Below are 20,081 nucleotides of genomic sequence, written 5' to 3'. Positions count from 1 at the left end.
CTGTGTCTTACCCCAGTTCTACGTGGGAGCTATCTGCCTATCATTCTTCAACTGATTGTGACTTATTTCCCTTAATACAAACTTTAAAGGTTGTCTGGAAGAACTTCCCTATGTCTTCCTAAAGAAATAGCAATGTTGAAACATTTCCATGCATCTGTGGCATGCCTTTAAAGGAACTACCACCAGCGGGGAAGGAGTTCAGGTTATTTGATTTGATAAGAAGAGGAAAAACTTACATTTTTCTCGCAGAGAAAGGTGATTTGATACAAAGCACACTTAAACCAGAACTTGAACTTAGTTTAGTTGGGAGACTTTAAAGAGGATAAATATGAAGCTGTTGTGATGAGACTGGTGTAGTCACAAAGTCATGGAACTAGAAAAGACCTTAAAGATCACGCCACCTTTCACCTCCTTTTTTTAAGTGAAATCTGAAATCAGAGCATGAAATGACTTGCCCACAGTGGTGTCTGGTCCGTGGCATAGCCTGGATGAGAACCCGTTTCATAATCCAGACCTCTCTCTGGTGCCAGAGCCTGAAAGATGGGAAAGGTGGACTTCCACCAGACTTTCCATTTAGTTTGACTTCCAGATAAAATGAAAAGTAATTGAGTTTGAGTTTCTTAAGATTTCTCATCTAAATCTGCTAAAAATAAAAATGGGTGACCACATACGTACAGTTTCTAAGATCATCTGCAGGTCTGTAAAGAATAGTTCCTGACAGTTCATTTTAAAAGATGTTGCTAAATAACTTCTAATTTGCATTTCTTTCAATACTAGTGAAATGGGACATCTGTCCATATGTTAGCCATTTCTGTTTCTTCTGGGAATCACCTTTTCCTATGCATCTTTTGTTCTCTTAATGATTTGTAGGAGGTCTTTGTGGTTTCTTTACCCTTGTAGACATTAACAATTTTAATAGCCTTTTTTTTTTCCCTTTTTGACCTGATTGCATTTGGTGTTTTGCTTGTGAGGGCCTTCCCTAGCTCAGAAGGACAAAATTGTTTCCCTCTAATATCTTTTTTTATACCTTTCGATTTTTAATCTGCCTAAATGTATTTTTGTGTATTATGTGATCTAATGGGTTCTCACTATTTTCTTCTAAACTAAAGGAGCCTACTACACAGCTAGTAGGCGAGGAAGCTGAGTTTTGAACCCCACGTGTCTGCCAAAGCCCATGTTCTCAACCACGATGCTCTGCTACTCCCTCTAGTTGAGTCAGTATTAGAGGGGTCTTTATAGTGTGTTTGAGAAACGGGAAAAAGCACAGATACATCACTAAACAAGAAGAGACTTACTGTGTTTTGCTTTTGGATTTGCTAATACTAGTGAAAACATAGCATTCCACAGGTAGCCTCTGTGATTAAAGGTTTTTAAAATCAAGAGATGAAAGAAGTAACTGGAGTAGAGAGAGATTGAGTGTCTCTGTTACTGCTTGGTGCTAGGATATCAGAACAGTATCGTCCGATCGCCTGGATTGTCAGATGTCTTTATAGTGCTAACCAGAATATCTTCACAATGATAGTTGCTTTTTTAAAGCTGGCGAGTCGGGCATCTGGGTGGCTCAGATGGTTAAGTGTCTGCCTTCGGCTCAGGTCATGATCTCCAGGTCCTAGGATCGAGCCCCACATTGGACTCCTGGCTCAGCAGGGAGTCTGCTTCTCCCTCTGCCTCTCCCCACTGCTCGTTCTCTCTCTACCCCCCACCCCCCGAATGAATAAAATCTTTTTTAAAAAATTAAAAAAAGCCAGCAAGTCACTCTGCACAGTTAGTGGGGTAGCAGACTAAACTGCCATCATCTCGCTTGTCTTTGTTGTGACGTTCTGGCTTCTGACTTGGGTTTTGCACCATTTCTCCTCACAGACATGCGAGGATTCATGACGGCGCATGGGCAGCCAGACCAGCCTCGGTCTGCTCGCTACATCCTGAAGGACTACGTCAGTGTAAGTGGGCCCGGCTCCTTGTCGCTCTGGAGTAGACAGGCCTTCGTTCTCACAGTGTGCTCTTAGATACCGGCAACCTGTTGAGTTAGAAAGGAGATACTTCCTCACCCAGGTGGTGTCATCATTGGCGAGAGGCGGTTGGCAAGGTTTGCGTGGCTCTTCTGGGCAGGGGGGCATCCGCAGCCGTGGCCGGGCATCCATGATCCAGGGGAGCTAGCATCGTCTGGACCGTGCGTGTAGCGAGGCAGAGGGCTCTACACAGGTCATCAGTGCAAGTGAGAAAATGTGTGCCTCTGGTTTTTCCATCAGTTTGTGACAGCTATGTCCCTGTCCTCCCTGCAGCGTAACGGGTCATTGGCCTTTCTCCCTGTGCTTCCGCTCGTAGCGAGAGCACTCCCAGCGAGCCCTGCTGAGGGCAATGCGAAATGTTTTCCGTATGTCCCCTCGTTAAAAATACACGAGTCTATGAGGTTATTATTCTCGTATTACAAATGAACACGTGCTAAGTTTTGGGTTTTCCTCATCAGTAAAATAGGAATTAATAGTACCTATCTCATGAGTTTATTATGGGAAATAAATGAGAAAAATATGTGTATGTGGAGACAGGCACACCACTAAGCTCAGTGCCTGGCGTATAATTAACCCCCGATAGTTGTTATGTATTAAGCTCAATTCTTTTCACAAACAGGCATTCTGGGTGTCCAGTAATAACTGGCGCTAAGGATCTGGCTTTGTTCCCCCTTCTCAGTGCCACATCTGCATGGCTCTGGGAAGCACAGGAGTCGAACTGCGTACTCTCTTGCCTCCAGCTCAGGAAGAAAGGAGTTAATGGAATATTTGTATGGCTAAATTATTTATTCATTTACCATTTATAAAACCGTGGCAGATGAGAAGATGAGTTAAAACCAACCACAGTTTATAGAGCGTTTGCAGTGGGAAGTAGAAAATGTGTGCCCAGTGAGCAACCACAGCCACTCCAACATCCGCATTAGTATCGTCCTGCTGTCCAGTTGTGTCCTGGCTTGTTTTGGAAGATATTTATCCTAAGTATAGTCGTGTCAGTGTATTAACACTTCAGTAGAAATGCAAACAAGGTAAAAAGGAAGGAGCACAGAAGAGAAAGATTTCCTTCTGGTCTGGGGCTGTGGGCTGGCGAGGCCTCCCGAACACGTTAAGGAGCACAGTCAGTGTCTTCATTAGGACTCTCCAGTTGTAGGTGACAGCTCAGCTTGCTGTGTCAGAAAGCAGGAAGCTAGGGGCGCCTGGGTGGCTCAGTTGTTAAGTGTCTGTTTTCGGCTCAGGTCATGATCCCAGAAAGGGCTCCCTGCTCAGCAGGAAGCCTGCTTTTCCCTCTCCCACTCCCCCTGCTTGTGTTCCCTCTCTCGCTGTCTCTGTCAAATAAATAAATAAAATCTTTAAAAAAAAAAAAAAAAAAAAAAACCCAGAAGCTTGTCAGCGGGTGCCTGGCAGAGAGGTCTTCTCAGAGGACTTTGTCTTCTGGGATAACACAGACAGCACCTGTGATGGGCTGTTATGCTTCTTGTTGTCTTCGTAGGGTAAACTTCTCTACTGTCATCCTCCTCCTGGAAGAGACCCTGTGACCTTTCAGCATCAACACCAGCGACTTCTAGAGAACAAAACAAATGGAGGCGAACTAAAAATACATCTGGGCAGAAATAAAAAAGCAACACAGATTGAAAATATAGTTGATAAAACTTTTTTCCATCAAGTAAGTTTTAAAGTTTTTCTTTACTTTCGGATCCAACATTTTATATAGCATTTTATTGAAACACCCATTCACATAGCACAACATTCACCTTTTAAGATACAGTTCAGTAGTTTGTAGTATATTCAGAGTTGTGCAGCTAGCACCATAATTTTGGAACATTTTTTCTCTCCAGAAAGAAACATTGTAGCCATTACCAGTGACTCATCATTCCCCTCACCTCCTTCCCCCCCCGACAACCATTTGTCTACTTTCTCCTAGGTAGATTTGCTTATCCTGGACATTTCATATAAATGCAGTCGCCCGCTCTGTGGTCTTTCATGACTGGCTTTTTAACTTGGCATCATGATGTCCAGGTTCATCCGTGTATCGGTACTTTATTCCTTATTATGGCCAAATAATATTCCATTGAATGCATAGACCACATTTTGTTTATCAGTAGATGGAATTTGAGTTGTTTCCCCTTGTGTCTTTTATAAAGCTGCTTTGAACATTCATGTACAAGCTTTTGTGTGAACATAGATTTTTCAGTTCTCTTGGGTATATAATTAGGAGTGGGATTGCTGGGTCCTTTGGTAACTCCGTGTTTAACATTTGAGTTACTGCCAGACTGTGAAAGTGGCTGTGCCGTTACACGTTCTCACCAGCAGTGTGTGAGGGCTCTAATGTCTTTACATCCTCGCCAGTATTTCTTTGTCTTTCATTTTAGCCATCCTAGTATACGTGAAGCAATAGCTCATGATTTTGATTTGTATTCCTTAAGGATCGATGATATTGATAATCTTCTCATGTGCTCATGGGCACATGTAAGTCTTCTTTGGAGAAGACTTCTGTTGAGTTATAAGAGTTCTTTATACATTCTGACAAAAGCCTTTATCATAATATGAAAATACTACTTACCATTAAGTGGGTTTTCTGAGCAAGTACATTGTAATAACTTGAGTTATTTACATCGCACCTACAGTTTGTGTGCTGCATCTTAAAGAGCAAATTTATATGCAGAACAAGTTCCATCCTATAACTGTACTTAATACATAAAATGCTTTTGTGAGTGCTACAGCCATAAAGTTGCGGTGCGGTGGGCGCTATCTGTATCCAGAGAATGATTCTTGCTATATTTATATGGTGCTTTATTTTTGTGCCTCACTCAGTGTGTGTGTTAAGGTGGGCCAAGCAGATGGTGTTCTCCCTATTTATTATCTACCACTCAGGACATGGAGGCCCAAGGAGGCTACGTGACTTATTCAAGGACACTTGTCTTAAATGGCAAAACTGAGATAGAACTTAGATCGTTGTGGCTGCTGGTCTAAGTTATTTCCAAATCTGCCACTATTTAGAAGGAAATTTCAAGATATGGAGAACGATTACAGGTTCTTCCTTGGGCCTACTACTGTCATGCTAGACATGTAAATGGAGGTTTTAAGTGTTTTCAGAATGTTTCTAAAGGTCATGTGCAAGAGAGCTGAAAACTTACAGGTACCAAAGCTTTAGCCTCTAGAGTAACATTTTACTATTATAAGATCACGAAATACCGCTTTTCACTTAGAGAATCTTACAGGATTAATTACTTTTTAAATTAACCTTAAAATTTGTTTAGGTTTTTTTTTGGTTTTTTTGTTCCATTATCTTCTACTTGAATAAAATCACAAGTTGTCTTTTTTTTTTTTTTTTTTTTTTTTTATTTATTCGACAGAGATAGAGACAGCCAGTGAGAGAGGGAACACAAGCAGGGGGAGTGGGAGAGGAAGAAGCAGGCTCATAGCGGAGGAGCCTGATGTGGGGCTCGATCCCATAACGCCGGGATCACGCCCTGAGCCGAAGGCAGACGCTCAACCGCTGTGCCACCCAGGCGCCCCAAAATCACAAGTTTTCAAACACTTTTTTGAGCCCTTACTGTGCGTGCCTACTGCACTAGGACCTAGGATACCAAAACGAGTAAGACACAATTGCTGTTTTCAGGGAGCTCACATTGTAGCGAAGGGGAGATGGGAAGTTAACAAATAACATGACAGGTTAGGTCTAGGACAGAGGTGTAAGTCAAGTACTTTGTGAACCCAGATTGGGGAGCAGTTCCTCCTGGGGCTGGGAGGAGAGTAGGCGAGTGAAAGCCACAGAGAGGAGGTGATATCTGAGCTGGACTCAAAAGGGACAAATAAAAGTGTGCCAGTTGGAAGGGGTGGTGAGGACATTCTCCAGGCAGGGGGAGTGGTGTGAACAAAGGCATAAAGAGATGGGGGTGTGGGCTCTGTCCGTAAAGAGTCCGTGCTGTGAGTGGCCTTGTGCACTGTGTGAGGGAATAGGAACTTGATTCTCCAGGCTGCAGGGAGCCACCAGAGGTTTGTGAGGACAGGAAGAGGGACATGTGATTGGAGAACTCTAGTGGAAGTGTGGGGCCTGCGTGAGGGCAGTCTTGCAGTGCTGCAGTGAAGGCTGGAGCAGGGTGGCGGGGAGGAGGGGACAGATGCACAAAATCCTAGAGCCTGGAAACTGTAGAACTTAGTGGCTGGCTGTATGTGATAGGTGAGGAAGGCACAGGGAGTGTTGTCTTGGTGGCTAGTGAGAGATGGCATTTGCAGCTATGGGACTAAGCAAAGTTGAGGACAAAGAATGCACTGAAGACAGAATGCTGAGAAACTTATTTAAGAATGGGGAGAGAGGGGCGCTTGGGTGGCTCAGTGCATTAAGCACCTGCCTTTGGCTCAGATCATGATCCCAGGGTCCTGGGATCAAGTCCCACGTCGGGCTCCTTGCTCAGCGGGGAGCCTGCTTCTCCCTCTGTCTGCTGCTCCCACTGCTTGTGCTCGCTGTCTCTCTTTCTGAGAAATAAATCTTAAAAAAAAAAAAAAAGAACAGGGAGAGAAAGGAGCAGTGAAGGAAGTGGAAATCTGCTCTCTTGGAGTTCTCCATAAATAATCCTGTGCTTACATCTCAAATAATGCTGTCTCACTCCCTAGGAAAATGTGAGAGCTTTGACCAAAGGAGTCCAGGCTGTGATGGGCTACAAGCCTGGGAGTGGCCTGGTGAACGCAGCTGCTCTGAGCTCTGAGAACAGGGCTGGGAAGGCCTGGAAAAAACACGGCAACAGAAATAAAAAAGAGAAAAGTCGTAGACTCTACAAGCACCTGGATACATGAACTTGGGCTGCAACAGAAATGGCATCTGCATTGCGCATCTGGAATAGAACAGGAGCTGCTCTGGCCTGTGATGCCGTGGAACAGACACTGCTCTCGTGGCACGCAGCCCCGCCAAACAGTCCATTGAGACAGAGGGGCTCCTTGGAGCACCGGCTCTAACACGGTCACCTTGGAGCCCCAGAAACCTTGTCCTGTAGAAGGCTGAACTTAAGATGAGGGAACAAATGATTGTGTGTGTGAACAAATACACAGACGCATACTAATTTGTAAGTTGGGGTTTTTTTTGAAAAGGTACTAAAATTAAATTGCCACTGACAGATGTTTTATTGGTTTATGTAGATACACTGCCATTTGGACATTTCATGTTCTTTAAACGGTTTCAGTTTGCCCAGACATGACTGGGATTTTGGATGGCTTCTTTGCAGAACAGTATTTAGGTTAATGATTCTCAACCTCACACATGCGCAGTACAGCCCTGGTAGGGCAGAAGGCACATCAGATCTTGGAATAGGGGGCTGGTGTGCGTAGTTTTCAAAAGCTTCTGGAGAGCACGACCTACTATGGGAAATCACCATCAGCATGAGCCCCCACTACGGAAGGAAGCGTGCGGTTTTCTGTAGCTAACGACAGGGGTGAGAAAACGGGGAGATAATCAGCTAGTTTTTGTTTTAGGCACAGGGATCCCTGATCTCCTTGGTACTTACAACCATCAAGAATGACAAGGGTTGCATTTTATAGTTTACCTTTCACAGTGCCATTGTTTGTAATAAATACACGATGGCTGTTTTAGCCTCTCCCTTTACTTTTGTCTCCCTTTTTCTGTGAGCCTCGTTATTCCCTTAATTACCTTGTTTTGTGTGATAGATATCTTTGGAAATCTAATGGAAGTTAGGGATGCCTTCTCCAGAAAAATGCACATTCCCATAAAAAACGCAGTCTCGAGACGTGTCCAAAGAACACAAGACCCTCAAAGTTCCATCTATGAATTCACGGTTAAGCCTCGCCCTGTGTGGCCATAATGAATTTAAGATATACTTGAAAGTGTCTTCCACCTGGAGAATTAAAAAAAAGTACCCTTGTTCATTTAACAAACCCCTCCGCCTGTGTGGCAGGAAGGGCACTGGGAAATAGCTGCAGCAGGAGTCGGGCCTGAAGCAGGAAGGATGTTAGCAAGAACCGTCACACGGGGCCTTCGAGCCTGGGGGTGGGATTCTGGATGCTTTCTCACAAGTGCTGGACAAGCCAAGGAAGGGTTTATAAACAGGTAAGGGGTTAGTGTTCTGATTCTTTAAATACCGAGTGAAAGGTTACTCCAGACCAAGGCCGAGGCGGACTGAGGGGAGGCAAAGCTGAGGAGGTTCTAAAATGGTGTTGGTCCATCTGCAACAGTATACCTCTAGTTATTCCCTTTTATCCGAGAAAAATGAGACTGTGTCAGTAAAAGCTCATGATAGAGGAATAGCATTGGCATGTAGGATATACTTTGTTCCATTTACTGAAGAACAGGCACAATCGTGTGGGAGAAACTTCCATGCTGAATGAACAAAGCATGTACTGATGTAGAATGTTTTGCTTTGCTGATAGTGTAATTCTAAAACAAGACTTTACAGAAAAAGTAGGTACATATGCTTCCATGCTCTTGCTGTTTTTTAACAGTTTTAGTGAGATTCACATGCCGTGAATATTCACCAATTTAAAGCATACAGTGTAACGGTTCTTAGTATATTCAGAGTTCTGCAGCTATCACTGTGATCAGCTCTACACTGTTGCCACAAGAAGAAACCCAGCACCCTTTAGCTACTGGCTGCCAATCCTCTCCTCCCCCCAGCCCCATACAACCACTAATCTACTTTATGTATGGATTTGCGGCTTCTGTACATGCATATAAACGGAACCATAAGCTATGTGACCTATGACTGGCTTCACTTAGCCTGATGTCTTCAAGGTTCATACATACTCTAATACCTATCAGTACTTCGTAGCTTTTTATTGCCAAATAATACATTGCATCAAATGTATATACCACATTTTGCTTATCCATTTATCAGTTAAAAGACATTTGGGCTTCCAGGGGCACCTGAGTGGCTCAGCCTGTTAAGAGTCTGACTTGAGCTCAGGTCATGATCCTGGGGTCCTGCGCTCCAGCCCCACGTCAGGCTCTGTGCTCAGCAGGTAGTCTGCCTCTCCCTCTCCCTCTGCTGCTCCCCCCACTCATTCTGTCTCAAAATCATTAAAAAGACATTTGGGTTTCCACTTTCGATTATAAATAATGCTGCTATGAACATTTGTGTGCAGGTTTTTATGTGGATGCAGGTTTTTTAATCAGGTATATATCTAGGAGTGGAATTGCAATGTATTTAAACTTTTGAGCAGCTACCCGAATTTTTCAGAATGGCACCATTTTACATTTCCCATCAACAGGTTCTAATTTCTCCATATCCTTTTTTTTTTTTTTAAGATTTTATTTATATATTTGAGAGAGAGAGCAAGCCAGGGGGAGTGGCAGAGGGAGAGGGAGAAGCAGGCTCACTGCTAAGCAGGGAGCCCGACATGGGGTTCAATCCCAGGACCCTGGGATCATCACCTCAGCCGAAGGCAGATGCTTAACTGACTGAGCCACCCAAGAGTCCCTAATTGCTCCATATCCTTGTCAACACCTGTTACACCTGTTACTATCTCTTTTTATGTTTTAGCCATCCTAGCGGTACAAAGTGGTTATCTCATGGTTTGGGTTTGCATTCCCTTAATGATGAATGATGTTGAGCGTCTTCTCATGTGCTTACTGGCCACTTGTATATCATCTTTGGAAAAATGTCAACTAAGATAGATCCTTTGCCCATTCTTTAATTGAATTATCTTGTTATTGAATTACAGAAGCTCTTCGTACATTGTAGGTATAAGTCCCTTATCAGATCTGTCATTTGCAAACGTTTTCTGCCATTCAGTGGGTTGTCTTTTCATTTTCTTACACTGTCCTTTGGAGCAGTTTTAATTTTGATCAAGTCCAAATGTATCCATTTTTTCTTTGGTTGCTTGTGTTTTTGGTGTTGATTTTAAGAAACTATTGACAAATCCAAGGTTACTAACATTTACCCCCTATGATCTTACTAAGAGTTTTTATAGTTTTAACTCTTAGATTTATGTCTATGGTCCATTTTGAGTTATAGTATATGGTGTGAGGTAGCTGGACGAACTTCATTCTTTTACATGTGATATCCAGTAGTCCCAACACCGTCTTTTGAAAAGACTAGTGTTTACCCATTGAACTGTTTTGGCACCCTTGTCAAGAATTGAACATAAATGTGAGGGCTTATTTCTGGATGTATACCTTTGGTATTTAACTTTCGTGAATGTGGAACAGTTGTGAAGAGCCTCTGACTCAATTTCCTAGCAAGTATTGCTAGTGAGAGATGTCTGTGTGGATGCCCCACACCACTCCATAGCCCTTCGCCCACTTTGAGTTCACCTGCCGCCGCAGTGGACAGTTCTGGGCACGTCTCTCCACCACTAGCCCTGTACTGTCTGCTTTCCTTTCTCCTGCACCACAGCGGCTTGCTCAGCCTGCACACGGGGCCATCTAGAAGGGCTGGGGATTGAACACCCCCAGAGCAACCGCCAACTGGTAAAGCATGGGGGCTGGTGAGTATGTGCCCCAGCTGCCCCGTCACTCGGTGCAGACATTCTGCATGTGCCTCACTGCGTCTCAGGGGAACTGAGCCCCGCTTGTCCACAGCTGACATCACTCACTCACCTGCGGCCTTCCTCCCCTCCCTCACTTTCTCCACTCCCTCGCTTCTGCTTCATGGGATTGCCTCCCGAATAAACAGCCGAAGGGGCGCCTGGGTGGCTCAGTCATCAGTCAAGTGTCCGACTCTTGGTCTCAGCTCAGGTCATGAGTTCAAGCCCCGTGTTGGGCTCCACTCTAGGTGTGGAGCCTACTTAAGAAAACTAACTAAACCTAAGTCCTCTGCTTAGAGTCCGAAGAACCGAAACAAGGACACCCTGAAAGGGGGCTTTCTATTTTTCACCTTTGCTTCTGCCCAGAATGTGTCTTGTTAACAGCATCCTTTCAATGTTTTTAGGTATCCTCACCCTTGTAGCAGTTCGTACTTTGGACTTACAAATTCCATTCGTTAACTTTATCACTTGTTTTGAATTTTTTCCGCATTCTATTTTAAGAAACACACTGCCCTTTTAAAGTAGAATCTGCTCTACGTCTGTCATCCGTTTACTCTTCAGACGAAGAAGGAAGTTAAGGTTTTGGTCAAGATGTCAATAGCAACATACGCTTTCTTCGTAGGTAAGCTGGAAAATATGGCGGCAAGCCAGCAATCCGCTTAATGCCACCCCTCTAACTTCCGTGGAGAAGTGAGGAGAATCATTCAAAATAGCCACCCGTAACCATTTGTTGTCTGTTGTGTTCATCGTACTGTTGACCAGTTGAGGGCGAAGAGAGGGCCCCGCAGAAAGGAAAGGTTTTGCTTTCCAAAGACTCTGATCTGAAGGGAAAACAGCTCTGAGCCATCTGAAAGTGAAAGGCATTATGCGAGTGAAAAGTGCCCAGTACACCGTCTACACAGTAGACTCTGAATACATCTTTTCAATGTCGTATTGAAGTGTAATATGTAAACGGAAGCGCACAGTCGTGAGAGTGTAGAGACCCGACTTCTCACAAGCAGCACACTGATGCAACCAGCACCGTGACTGACACAGAAGGCTCAGCATTTCGTGCTTTCAGCCCCAAGTGACCTGCCCGAGGGTAACCACTACTCTGAGCTTTTTGGCAGATTTCGTAGGATACAGACACACGCTACAGTGTGTACTCAGGGGTCTGGCTTCTTTAATTCAACATCGTGAGATACAGTCCTACGTATGATAAATAATAAATCATTGTCACTGCTGTCGGGTAGTCCATGGTTCTATTATTGATGGACATGTGGATGTATTTGCAGGTTTGTGGTTTTTTAAATTTTTAATTAACTATTTTCTGGAACCGTGTTTGGTTCGCAACAGTATTAAGCAGGAAGGACAGAGAGTTCGCATATCCGCCAGTCCCCACACGTGCACAGCCTCCCCCACGCTCGACACCCCACACCACGGTAGTGCATCCGTTACCAGTGAACCTGCACCGACACATCGGTAATCTCCAGAGGGGTTTGATTTTTTTAGATATTTTCACAGAATTTGTAATCCTGTATTTTTTTTTTAAAGATTTTATTTGTTTATTTGACAGAGAGAGACAGCCAGCGAGAGAGGGAACACAAGCAGGAGGAGTGGGAGAGGAAGAAGCAGGCTCCCAGTGGAGGAGCCTGATGCGGGGCTCGATCCCAGAACGCAGGGATCACGCCCTGAGCCGAAGGCAGACGCTTAGCGACTACGCCACCCAGGCGCCCCGGGTTTTGATTTTTTTAAATAGTGCTGCCATAAATGTTGTAATAGAGGGTCCTCAAGTAGAGCTTTCTGGCTACAATGGAAATAAATGTTCTAGAATCTGTGCCATCCTATAGGTAACTAGAGCCAAATGTGACTATGAGGCACTTAAAATGTGACTAGTGAACAGCTTCAGAAGGTAACCGCTAATTGTAACGACTTTTAACTCTTGCCTGACCGAACAATCAGAGATCAGAATGGTGAGAATTTTTTCCAGGAGAGTGGGGGAAGAAAGGGGTGGATTTCGTATTTATAATTTGTACATCTTGGCTACTTCTAACGTAGGTAACTAAGAGTTGCAAATATTCAAGTACTGAATTCTATTTAGTTGGCTCTTTAAAAGGTGAGTAACCTGGGGCACCTGGCTGGCTCAGTCCGTAGAGCATGCGACTTCTTGGTGTCGGGAGTTCGAGCCCTACATTGGGGGTAGAGATTACTTAAAAAAAAAAAATGTACGGCTTTCCTTGACATGATGTGTCAACATCTGAGCTCCATTAGCCCTCGCCTAGCTTCTGAGAAGAGAGGTGTAAGGGACTTTCAGCAATAGGATGGTCTGAAAAACTTGGGGAACAAAAAGCAACACTTTCGACAAGGCCAAACAGTGAGTTGATAGAGTTTTAAGTAGAACCCAGGACCCCACCAGTCCTACCACCTGCTTCTGTCATGACACGCCTGCATGTCCACAGTGCGACAGCTGCAGATTTGGAAATGCCATTATTTCAAAATGCATCCTCTGAGAAGTGATTTGTCTATTCTGGCAGGAGGCAGCATGTCCTCGGGAGGGAGAGCGGCCGAGCTGCCGGCCTGTCCCCCGGGGGGCTGGGCCTTCCAGCGGCGCCTGGCTGCCAGCTCCTGCAGGCCGGTCCGGGCTGCCGCAGCCCTTCCTTGTCCAGGACAATGCCTGTGGGCCCAGTGCCCCTGCCAACAGGAAATGCCTCTGAGCCTCGGAGGGAGGACCTGTGTGACGGTCCTCTTGTTAGCTTTTCCTTTCGGTAAACTCGGGACCGTGGCCAAAGAAACATTAGCTTTAGCTTCTGGGCAGGGCAGCTGCCGGGCCTCGGAGGAGCCTGGTAAAGGCACTGATTCACTTCCTGAGGGCCGACCCTGTGAAAAGCGTTCTGGAAGGTCCTGGCAGAATTTGGGAGGGGTCCTCACAGCAGGGAGGGCGTGGGTTAGCCTAGATAACCTAAATGTTCCCGACCAGATGAAGTCCTGGGTCCCCGACGACTGGGTGGCGGGCCTGCCCTCTCCCGCCTGTCTCCTCCCTCGTGGCAGGACCTCTGCGATTTGCGGGTGTCCGCGGTCCTGCCCCTCCCACCACAGTGGGGCTTCGGCTTTTGCTCCTGCCACACTTAGTGCAAAAGCAAGCTTATTCTCGAAAGCCCCGCTCGTGGGTTTCTTAAAAGCTCTCCCAACACACCCACACGCACGATGGTAGGGCGCCAAACCATCAGCAACAGGCTCTCACTAAAGTACGTGTCACATCTGTATGTCCTGTTTAAAAATCCCTTCAGTCCGGGGCGCCTGGGGGCTTGTGAGGTCGGTTAAGCTTCTGCCTTCAGCTGAGGTCATGATGTTGGAGTCCTAGGATCGAGCCCCAAACTGGGCTACACACTCACTGGGGAGTCTGCTTGAGACTCTCTCCCTCTCTCTGCCCCTCCCACTCGTGCTCCCTCTCTCTAAAATAGATAAATAAATCTTTTTTAAAAAACCCATTCATTCGCTCAGTAACTGTTTTCCTTCTGATGTGCTAGGGACTGAGTCGGGTGCTGGGGACACAGACAGGAACTAGACAGCCCTGGCTGAAGACGCTCACAGCCTGGCAGAGAGATGGCCCTCATCCCGCTCTGAGGGGTGCCCTAGCTGAGGAGTGCAGGCCCAGGGGCTTGTGCCCCTACAGGATCAGGACACAGCGCGGCCGGGGCTGGGGACACCGCTTCAGGAGGCTCCAAAGCCCAGTTCCTCCCACTGCATGTTCCTGTGAGCCAGCGTGTCCAGGGACAGGCAAGAGCTCCCCACAACCCGTCCGCCCCACCGAGGGTCATCTCCACTGGCCCACATTTCTCATAAGAATCTCACAGGAAGCTTGGGATGGCAGTGCCGTAGGCTGAAGAATGGCCCCCCAAAATACCAGATCCTAAACCCTGAACCTGTCAGTGTCACCTGATGTGGGAAAAGAGTCCGCAGACGTGATTCGGTTAAGGATCTTGAGACGAGGAGAGTAACGTGGGTGATGTGAGCAGGTCACAAATGCAGCCTTTATAGGAAAGAGACACAGGGAGGTGTGACACAGGCCGAAGACGAGAGCGCAATGTGAGCGCGGACAGAGTCGGAGTGAAGTGATGAGGCCGCAAGCAAGGAGCGCTGGCAGCCTCCAGACGCTGGATGAAGCAATTCCCCTTCTAGAGTCCGCTTGATCGTGGTCCCATGAACCCGCCTTCAGAACCGGGATGGAACGCATGTCTGTTACGTTAAGCCGCTGAGCGCATCCGTTAGAGCGGCCGCAGGGAATGAACCCGTGCGGATTCCAAGCGCACCTGCCCAGAGCACTGGATTCAGCAGGGCTGCTTTCTGGCAGGCCGGCTCGGGGATCCCCACTCCCCCGTCTACGCACCACACCACCCCAGTGCTTTGGGAGGGGACTCCGGACTCAACCTCTTAAACGACGAGGTTTTAGTCTGGGGTCTTATCCTGCATGAAATCCACACTGCGTTTGAGGACTTCCACAAATTCCTTAAGCTCCTGTGCACAACTGCGTGGGTGTGCACACATGCTCGGAGTTTTTTAGGGATGAGGTTTTCTCCAAATTCCCCAAGAGTTCACAGAAAAGGCTGAGAACCAAGCACTCTAAGGAAGAATGGCTGAGGTGTGCAAACCTGGTCCAGGGTGGGGTGGGGAGGAATGAAGCAGTTTCTTCAACTAGGCCCCAGCCTCCGAGGGCTTTACTGAGCCTGAGGGACAGGGAAGTCCGAATAAGAAGCAGTCAAATTAAGTTCTGGTCTCTTCAAGCCTCAACAAAGCAGAGATTAAGAAAGCCCTGCCTTCCGGGAGCCCTGTGAGAGGGTGATGGGACACAGGCAGGCTGTGTCCTCATTTTAGCGAGCTAGTTCGTGGAATGGATTCTCTTGTGGGAACAGTAGGTAGGCCATGTCACCAGAGGAGCCCGGGATCCAGGCAATCACACGTCAGTATGACAGGTGCACCAGAAGACTGTGGCTATTTGTTTATACTCTATGAGAAACTTGGCTACTGTATTTTTTCCTTTTAGTTTTTTTAGAGATTTTATTTGAGAGAGAGTGAGAGAGAGAGAGCATGAGCAGGGGAAGCTGCAGAGGGAGAAGGAGAAGCAGACTCCCCGTGGGGCAGGGAGCCCAACGTGGGACTCGATCCCAGGACCCCGGGATCATGACCTGAGCTGAAGGCAGACTCTTAACCGACTGAGCCACCCAGGCGCCCCTATATTTTTTCCTTTTAATTTAACCTTTTAATCTTCCTTAGCTGGTATTCACTTTGTATCACTTTATCTTAATCATTTCTATATTTTAATTTTGGCCCCTTCTGTTGAATAACATATCTTCATTTTACCTTTGCTTGTTCTATTGTTTTTTTAATGTCTCTCTCTCCTACCGGACTGTAAGCTCCATGAACGTAGGGACTTTTCTATTTTTCTCAAAAATGTGTCCTGAGAGGCGCCTGGGTGGCCAGTGAGTTAAGTGTCTGTCTTCGGCACAGGTCATGATCTCAGGGTCCCGGAATTGAGCCCCATGTCGAGCTCCCTGTCCAGTGTGGAGTCTGATTCTCCCTTTCCCTTTGCCCCTCCGCCCTGATCGTGCTTTCTCTCGAACTCTCTCCATCTCAAATAAATAAAATAAAATCTTTAAAAACAACAACAAAAAAAAACCTGGCCTCAGCTCCTAGCCTGACAATGTCTGACAAATAGTGTTTCATTTCTCCTGTGAGTGGGCATAACTTTAAATATAAATGGATCTGTAAAATAATGTAGCCACTTTGGAAAACAGTCTGGCAGTTCCGCAAAACCTTACACATAATTACCAGGAGCCCCAGCAATTCGACTCCTAGCAACATGCCCAAGAGAACTGAAAACCTCTGTCCACACAAAACCTTTACATAAATGTTCACAGCAGCATTGTTCATAATAACCAAAACGAGCAAACAACCTGAGTGTCTGTCAACTGATGAATGGATAAATAAAATGCGATACATCCACACGATAGAATATTATTCAGCCATAAAAAGAAAGGAAGTTCTGACACACGTTACAGCATGGACCGACTGTAAAAACATTATGTTGAGTGTGAAGAAGTAAGTCACACAAAGCTCACCTATTGGGTGGAACTGCCTTTAGAATGTCCAGAACAGGGGCGCCTGGGTGGCACAGCGGTTAAGCGTCTGCCTTCGGCTCAGGGCGTGATCCCAGCGTTATGGGATCGAGCCCCACATCAGGCTCTTCCGCTATGAGCCTGCTTCTTCCTCTCCCACTCCCCCTGCTTGTGTTCCCTCCTGCTTGTGTTCCCTCTCTCGCTGGCTGTCTCTCTCTCTCTGTCGAATGAATAAATAAAATCTTTAAAAAAAAAGAATGTCCAGAACAGGACCGCCTGGGTGGCTCAGTCGGTTAAGTGTCTGCCTTTGGCTCAGGTATTCATCTCAGGGTCCTGGGATCGAGCCCCACGCATCAGCCTGCATCTCCCTCTGCCTGCCGCTTCCCCTCCTTGTGCACTCTTTCTCTCTCACAAATAAATAAATAAAATCTAAAATAAATAGATAGATGATAGATAGATAGATAGATAGATAGATAGATAGATAGATAGATAGATAAACAGACAGAATTTCCAGAACAGACAAATCTGTAGCCACAGCAGGTAGATTTGTGGTTGCCTAAGGCTGCGAGCCTGGAGGGGAAAGTAATTGCTAATGAGTACTGGCTCCTTGGCAAGTGATGACAATGTTGCAAAATGAGATAGTGATGGCAGTGGCACAACTCTGGATACACGAACAACCACTGAATTGAACACTTTAACAGGGTGAATTTTATGGCATAACAATGAGATCTCCATAAAGCTGCTATTTTTAAAAATGAAAAAACCAAAATGAGACGTTACCTCCTTTAAGCAAACTTACTAAAATCAACAAGGAAATTTTGAAATGATAATAGCTTGTTTTCAAGAACAGCTCTGTGTACCAGCCTTGTGTGGCAATGTGGCTGGATGGGACAACATGATGGCCAAGACCACCGGCCGCCTCCGCTCGCTGGGGCACCTTCTAGGGTGACTTCTGGAAGTCTGGCTTGGGCGACTGCGTGGGGGTGGGGGTGTCGCTGACGGCTTCCGACAAGGGAGTGAGACAAGATGTGAGGATGGGGGGGTTGGGGGGGTTGTGTCCTCCTGCCTGGCCTCCCACCGCACCCTTTCTTTTGTACCCTCGGAAGGATCAGACCCTCCGCTCACCCCCGGGATCCCCAGCACCCAAGAGCTGCGCCAGGCGTGAAGTAGGTGTATTGTACGGCTCAGAAAATGGGGTGCATTAATGAGCGGACAAAGTGCCTCACCGTGATCCGCGGGGGGTCCCGGGATTCGGCTCTGGCCGCCAGGTCGGGGGTGGGGGGGCGGTGACGGCAAGGGGTCGGGGAGCTTCGCCACCGTGGCTGTCGGGGGGCGGGGGCCGCAGCCTTTGTGCCCAGGCCGCTGCCGGCTCCCGCCGCTGGGGGGCGGCCTCCGGCCCGCCGACCCCCGACAATAGCGCGCCGGGTGGGGAGCCGAGCGGTCGCGGAAACTTTTCCCTCGCGCAGCCGCCGCTGCCAGCGCCCGTCTCAGGACCGCGGCCGTGCCCTCTGTCGCCGCCGCCGCGGGGTCACCGGGCCGGGGGAAGGGGGCGCGGGGCGGCGGCGCGGGGAGGCGGCGCCCGGGCCCGGCCACGCGGGAGGCTGGGGCGCGGGCCGGGCGGAGCCGGAGAGCCATGGGGGAGGCGGCCAGCCCCGCGCCCGCGCCCGCGCTCTGGGACTGGGACTACCTGGACCGCTGCTTCGCCCGCCACCGCGTCTGCATCTCCTTCGGCCTGTGGATCTGCGCCTCCTCCTGCTGGATCGCCGCCCACACGCTGTAATGGGGACGCGAGCGGGCGGCGCGAGGGCGGGGGCCGGGTCTGCCGCGGGGGGCGCGGGGCGCCACCACCCCCCGCCGACTTCCACCTGGAAACCTGGAAGGAAGGGGGCAGAGAGGGAGGAGGCGGGAGGCAGCCCGGGATCGAAAGGAGCCTTCGGCTGCGGGGCGGGCTGAAGTCGGACAGGACTTCTTTCCGGATTCCGCGCGCGGGGAGGCTGGCTGGGGGCCAGCAGGAGGAGGCTGGGCGGCGCAGTGCGTGGGGCCCGGGACGGCGGCCGCGAGTCCTGAGTGCCATTGTCAGCCTCTCCCCGCCGCCTGGCGCTGTGAGCTGCGCAAGCTGCAAAACCTCTGAGCCTCATGTCCCTCACCCAGATGGGATGATAACTCGCGGGTCGGATGGTAGGATTAAACGAGTTAGTCCCCGTAAAGCTCTTAGGCTGAGTTCATTAAACATCCTTACTATTGCTCCCGCCCGGCCACCAACCTTTGGCAGAAGGCAAGGACCGAGGACAAGGCTCTCGGTGTTTCTGGCCACCCTTTACCCAAGGCCCTCTGATCTGCAACGGGGGCTGGCGATGATCTGACTCTGGCCACAGCCTTTGCCCTGTCCAGCACCTGGAGCCAGTTGGCCAGGTGGTCACCCTAACCTGGGTTCTAAGCCGGCTGAAGTCTGGCTAAAGATGGCCTCCCAGGTCTTCTGCCACCCTGTCCCAAGCTGGTACCACTCAGGTGTTCCCTGGCATAGAAGAAAGGACCAGCACCCCAAGGGAGGCTGGCATCAGCTCCTCTTAGGCCCTTGGTAGGCATTCCACTCCCTCGTGTGACATTGCTGCAGAGATTTGGCCACCTCCCTACCCAGTCACCGCCCCCCCACCCAGTCCCCGGAATGCTAATAAAAAGACCTGTAGAACATTTAGTGTGGGCCCAGTGTTGTATTTATTAACTCATTTCATCCCTGCCACAGCCCCATGAGGGAGAGACCGTTATTACTCCCATTTATTCATGAGGAAGCTGGAGGTTCTGACAGGTTAACTAACTTGCCCGAATGAATGGAAACAACCGAACCCCCAGACCCTTACAGAAAGGGGCAGACTTGTGAGGACGAAACCGTCCAGTGGACACTAAGGGGTCACTCTACCTGCGTTATTAGACATTTCCTGACCGGGAAACTCGAGTTGGGAGAGGTTAGGTAACTCCCCCGAGAAAGCCCAGCCAGCCAGTCTGAGAGCAGAGGCTCTGCCTCTTCAGCCCGCCTCAGGCCTGGACACCCATTTGTTTTCAGAACTTCGCCCTCCCTGAGCCCCCTCTTGTCTTTGTGGAATGTATGTCCTCCGAGCTGTGTGTGGCCCGGGGTAGGGTCAGCCGGGATCCCCTCCACATGCGAAGCCAGAGGGTCCGCCATGAACTCACCTGGTCACCACAGGCCTCACTTTTCTCGGCTCTCCAACTCGACGGTTGAAATCAACTATTTCTAATCCGAGTCCAGAGAGTCTCTAGTCTTTGCTCTTCGGCTTCAAATTGGTGTCAGGAGCCCGGGGCCCAGATGAAAGGTTTCTGTTCTCACTGTGAGCTTGGGGCTTCCTCGGGTAGATCAGGAAATGTCTGAGAACACAGCAGCCTTCCCTCCTCCTCCTTCTCCATTGTTCCCTGGGGCGGGCCCTCAGAACCAGCCAAACAGTCCTAATGATGTGGAGTGAGTACCACCTTGTGGTTGAAGGAAATGAAACAAGAG

At 48.2% G+C, this 20,081-nt stretch overlaps 2 protein-coding genes and 1 long non-coding RNA gene across 7 annotated transcripts in view; 2 read left to right on the top strand and 1 right to left on the bottom strand.

The window, feature by feature from the left end:
* Positions 1-7,121, top strand: part of LSG1 (large 60S subunit nuclear export GTPase 1) — a 30,276-nt gene extending 23,155 nt beyond the window's left edge. The window contains exons 12-14 of the mRNA XM_045812491.2: positions 1,861-1,940; positions 3,496-3,669; positions 6,621-7,121. Of these exons, the coding sequence (XP_045668447.2) occupies positions 1,861-1,940; positions 3,496-3,669; positions 6,621-6,800 (434 nt within the window). The 3' untranslated portion in view covers positions 6,801-7,121. The remainder of the gene's footprint in view (positions 1-1,860; positions 1,941-3,495; positions 3,670-6,620) is intronic.
* Positions 873-19,981, bottom strand: LOC148110225 (uncharacterized). 2 transcript variants are annotated; one of them, XR_015724173.1, is made up of 3 exons: positions 19,760-19,981; positions 18,258-18,443; positions 873-11,325 (listed from the first exon to the last, which is right to left on the bottom strand). It is a non-coding gene; the product is annotated as an uncharacterized LOC148110225 (long non-coding RNA). The 2 variants fall into 2 exon arrangements; XR_015724172.1 differs by lacking the exon at positions 19,760-19,981 and having other exon boundaries at positions 873-3,567; positions 18,258-18,383.
* TMEM44 (transmembrane protein 44) overlaps positions 18,004-20,081 on the top strand; it is a 34,809-nt gene continuing 32,731 nt past the window's right edge. For all 4 annotated transcript variants that reach the window (XR_015724171.1, XM_087861521.1, XM_087861522.1 and 1 more), the window contains exon 1: positions 18,004-18,346. Coding sequence is in view for 3 of the 4 variants with exons in the window: in XM_087861521.1 (XP_087717647.1) it covers positions 18,204-18,346 (143 nt within the window). In the remaining variant the exon portion in view is untranslated. The remainder of the gene's footprint in view (positions 18,347-20,081) is intronic.

This window comes from Ursus americanus, chromosome 4, assembly GCF_024610735.1.
Source record: "Ursus americanus isolate L20-20 chromosome 4, mUrsAme1.1.p, whole genome shotgun sequence".
Lineage (NCBI taxonomy): Eukaryota > Metazoa > Chordata > Mammalia > Carnivora > Ursidae > Ursus > Ursus americanus.
This window is presented reverse-complemented; position numbering and strand designations above follow the sequence as displayed.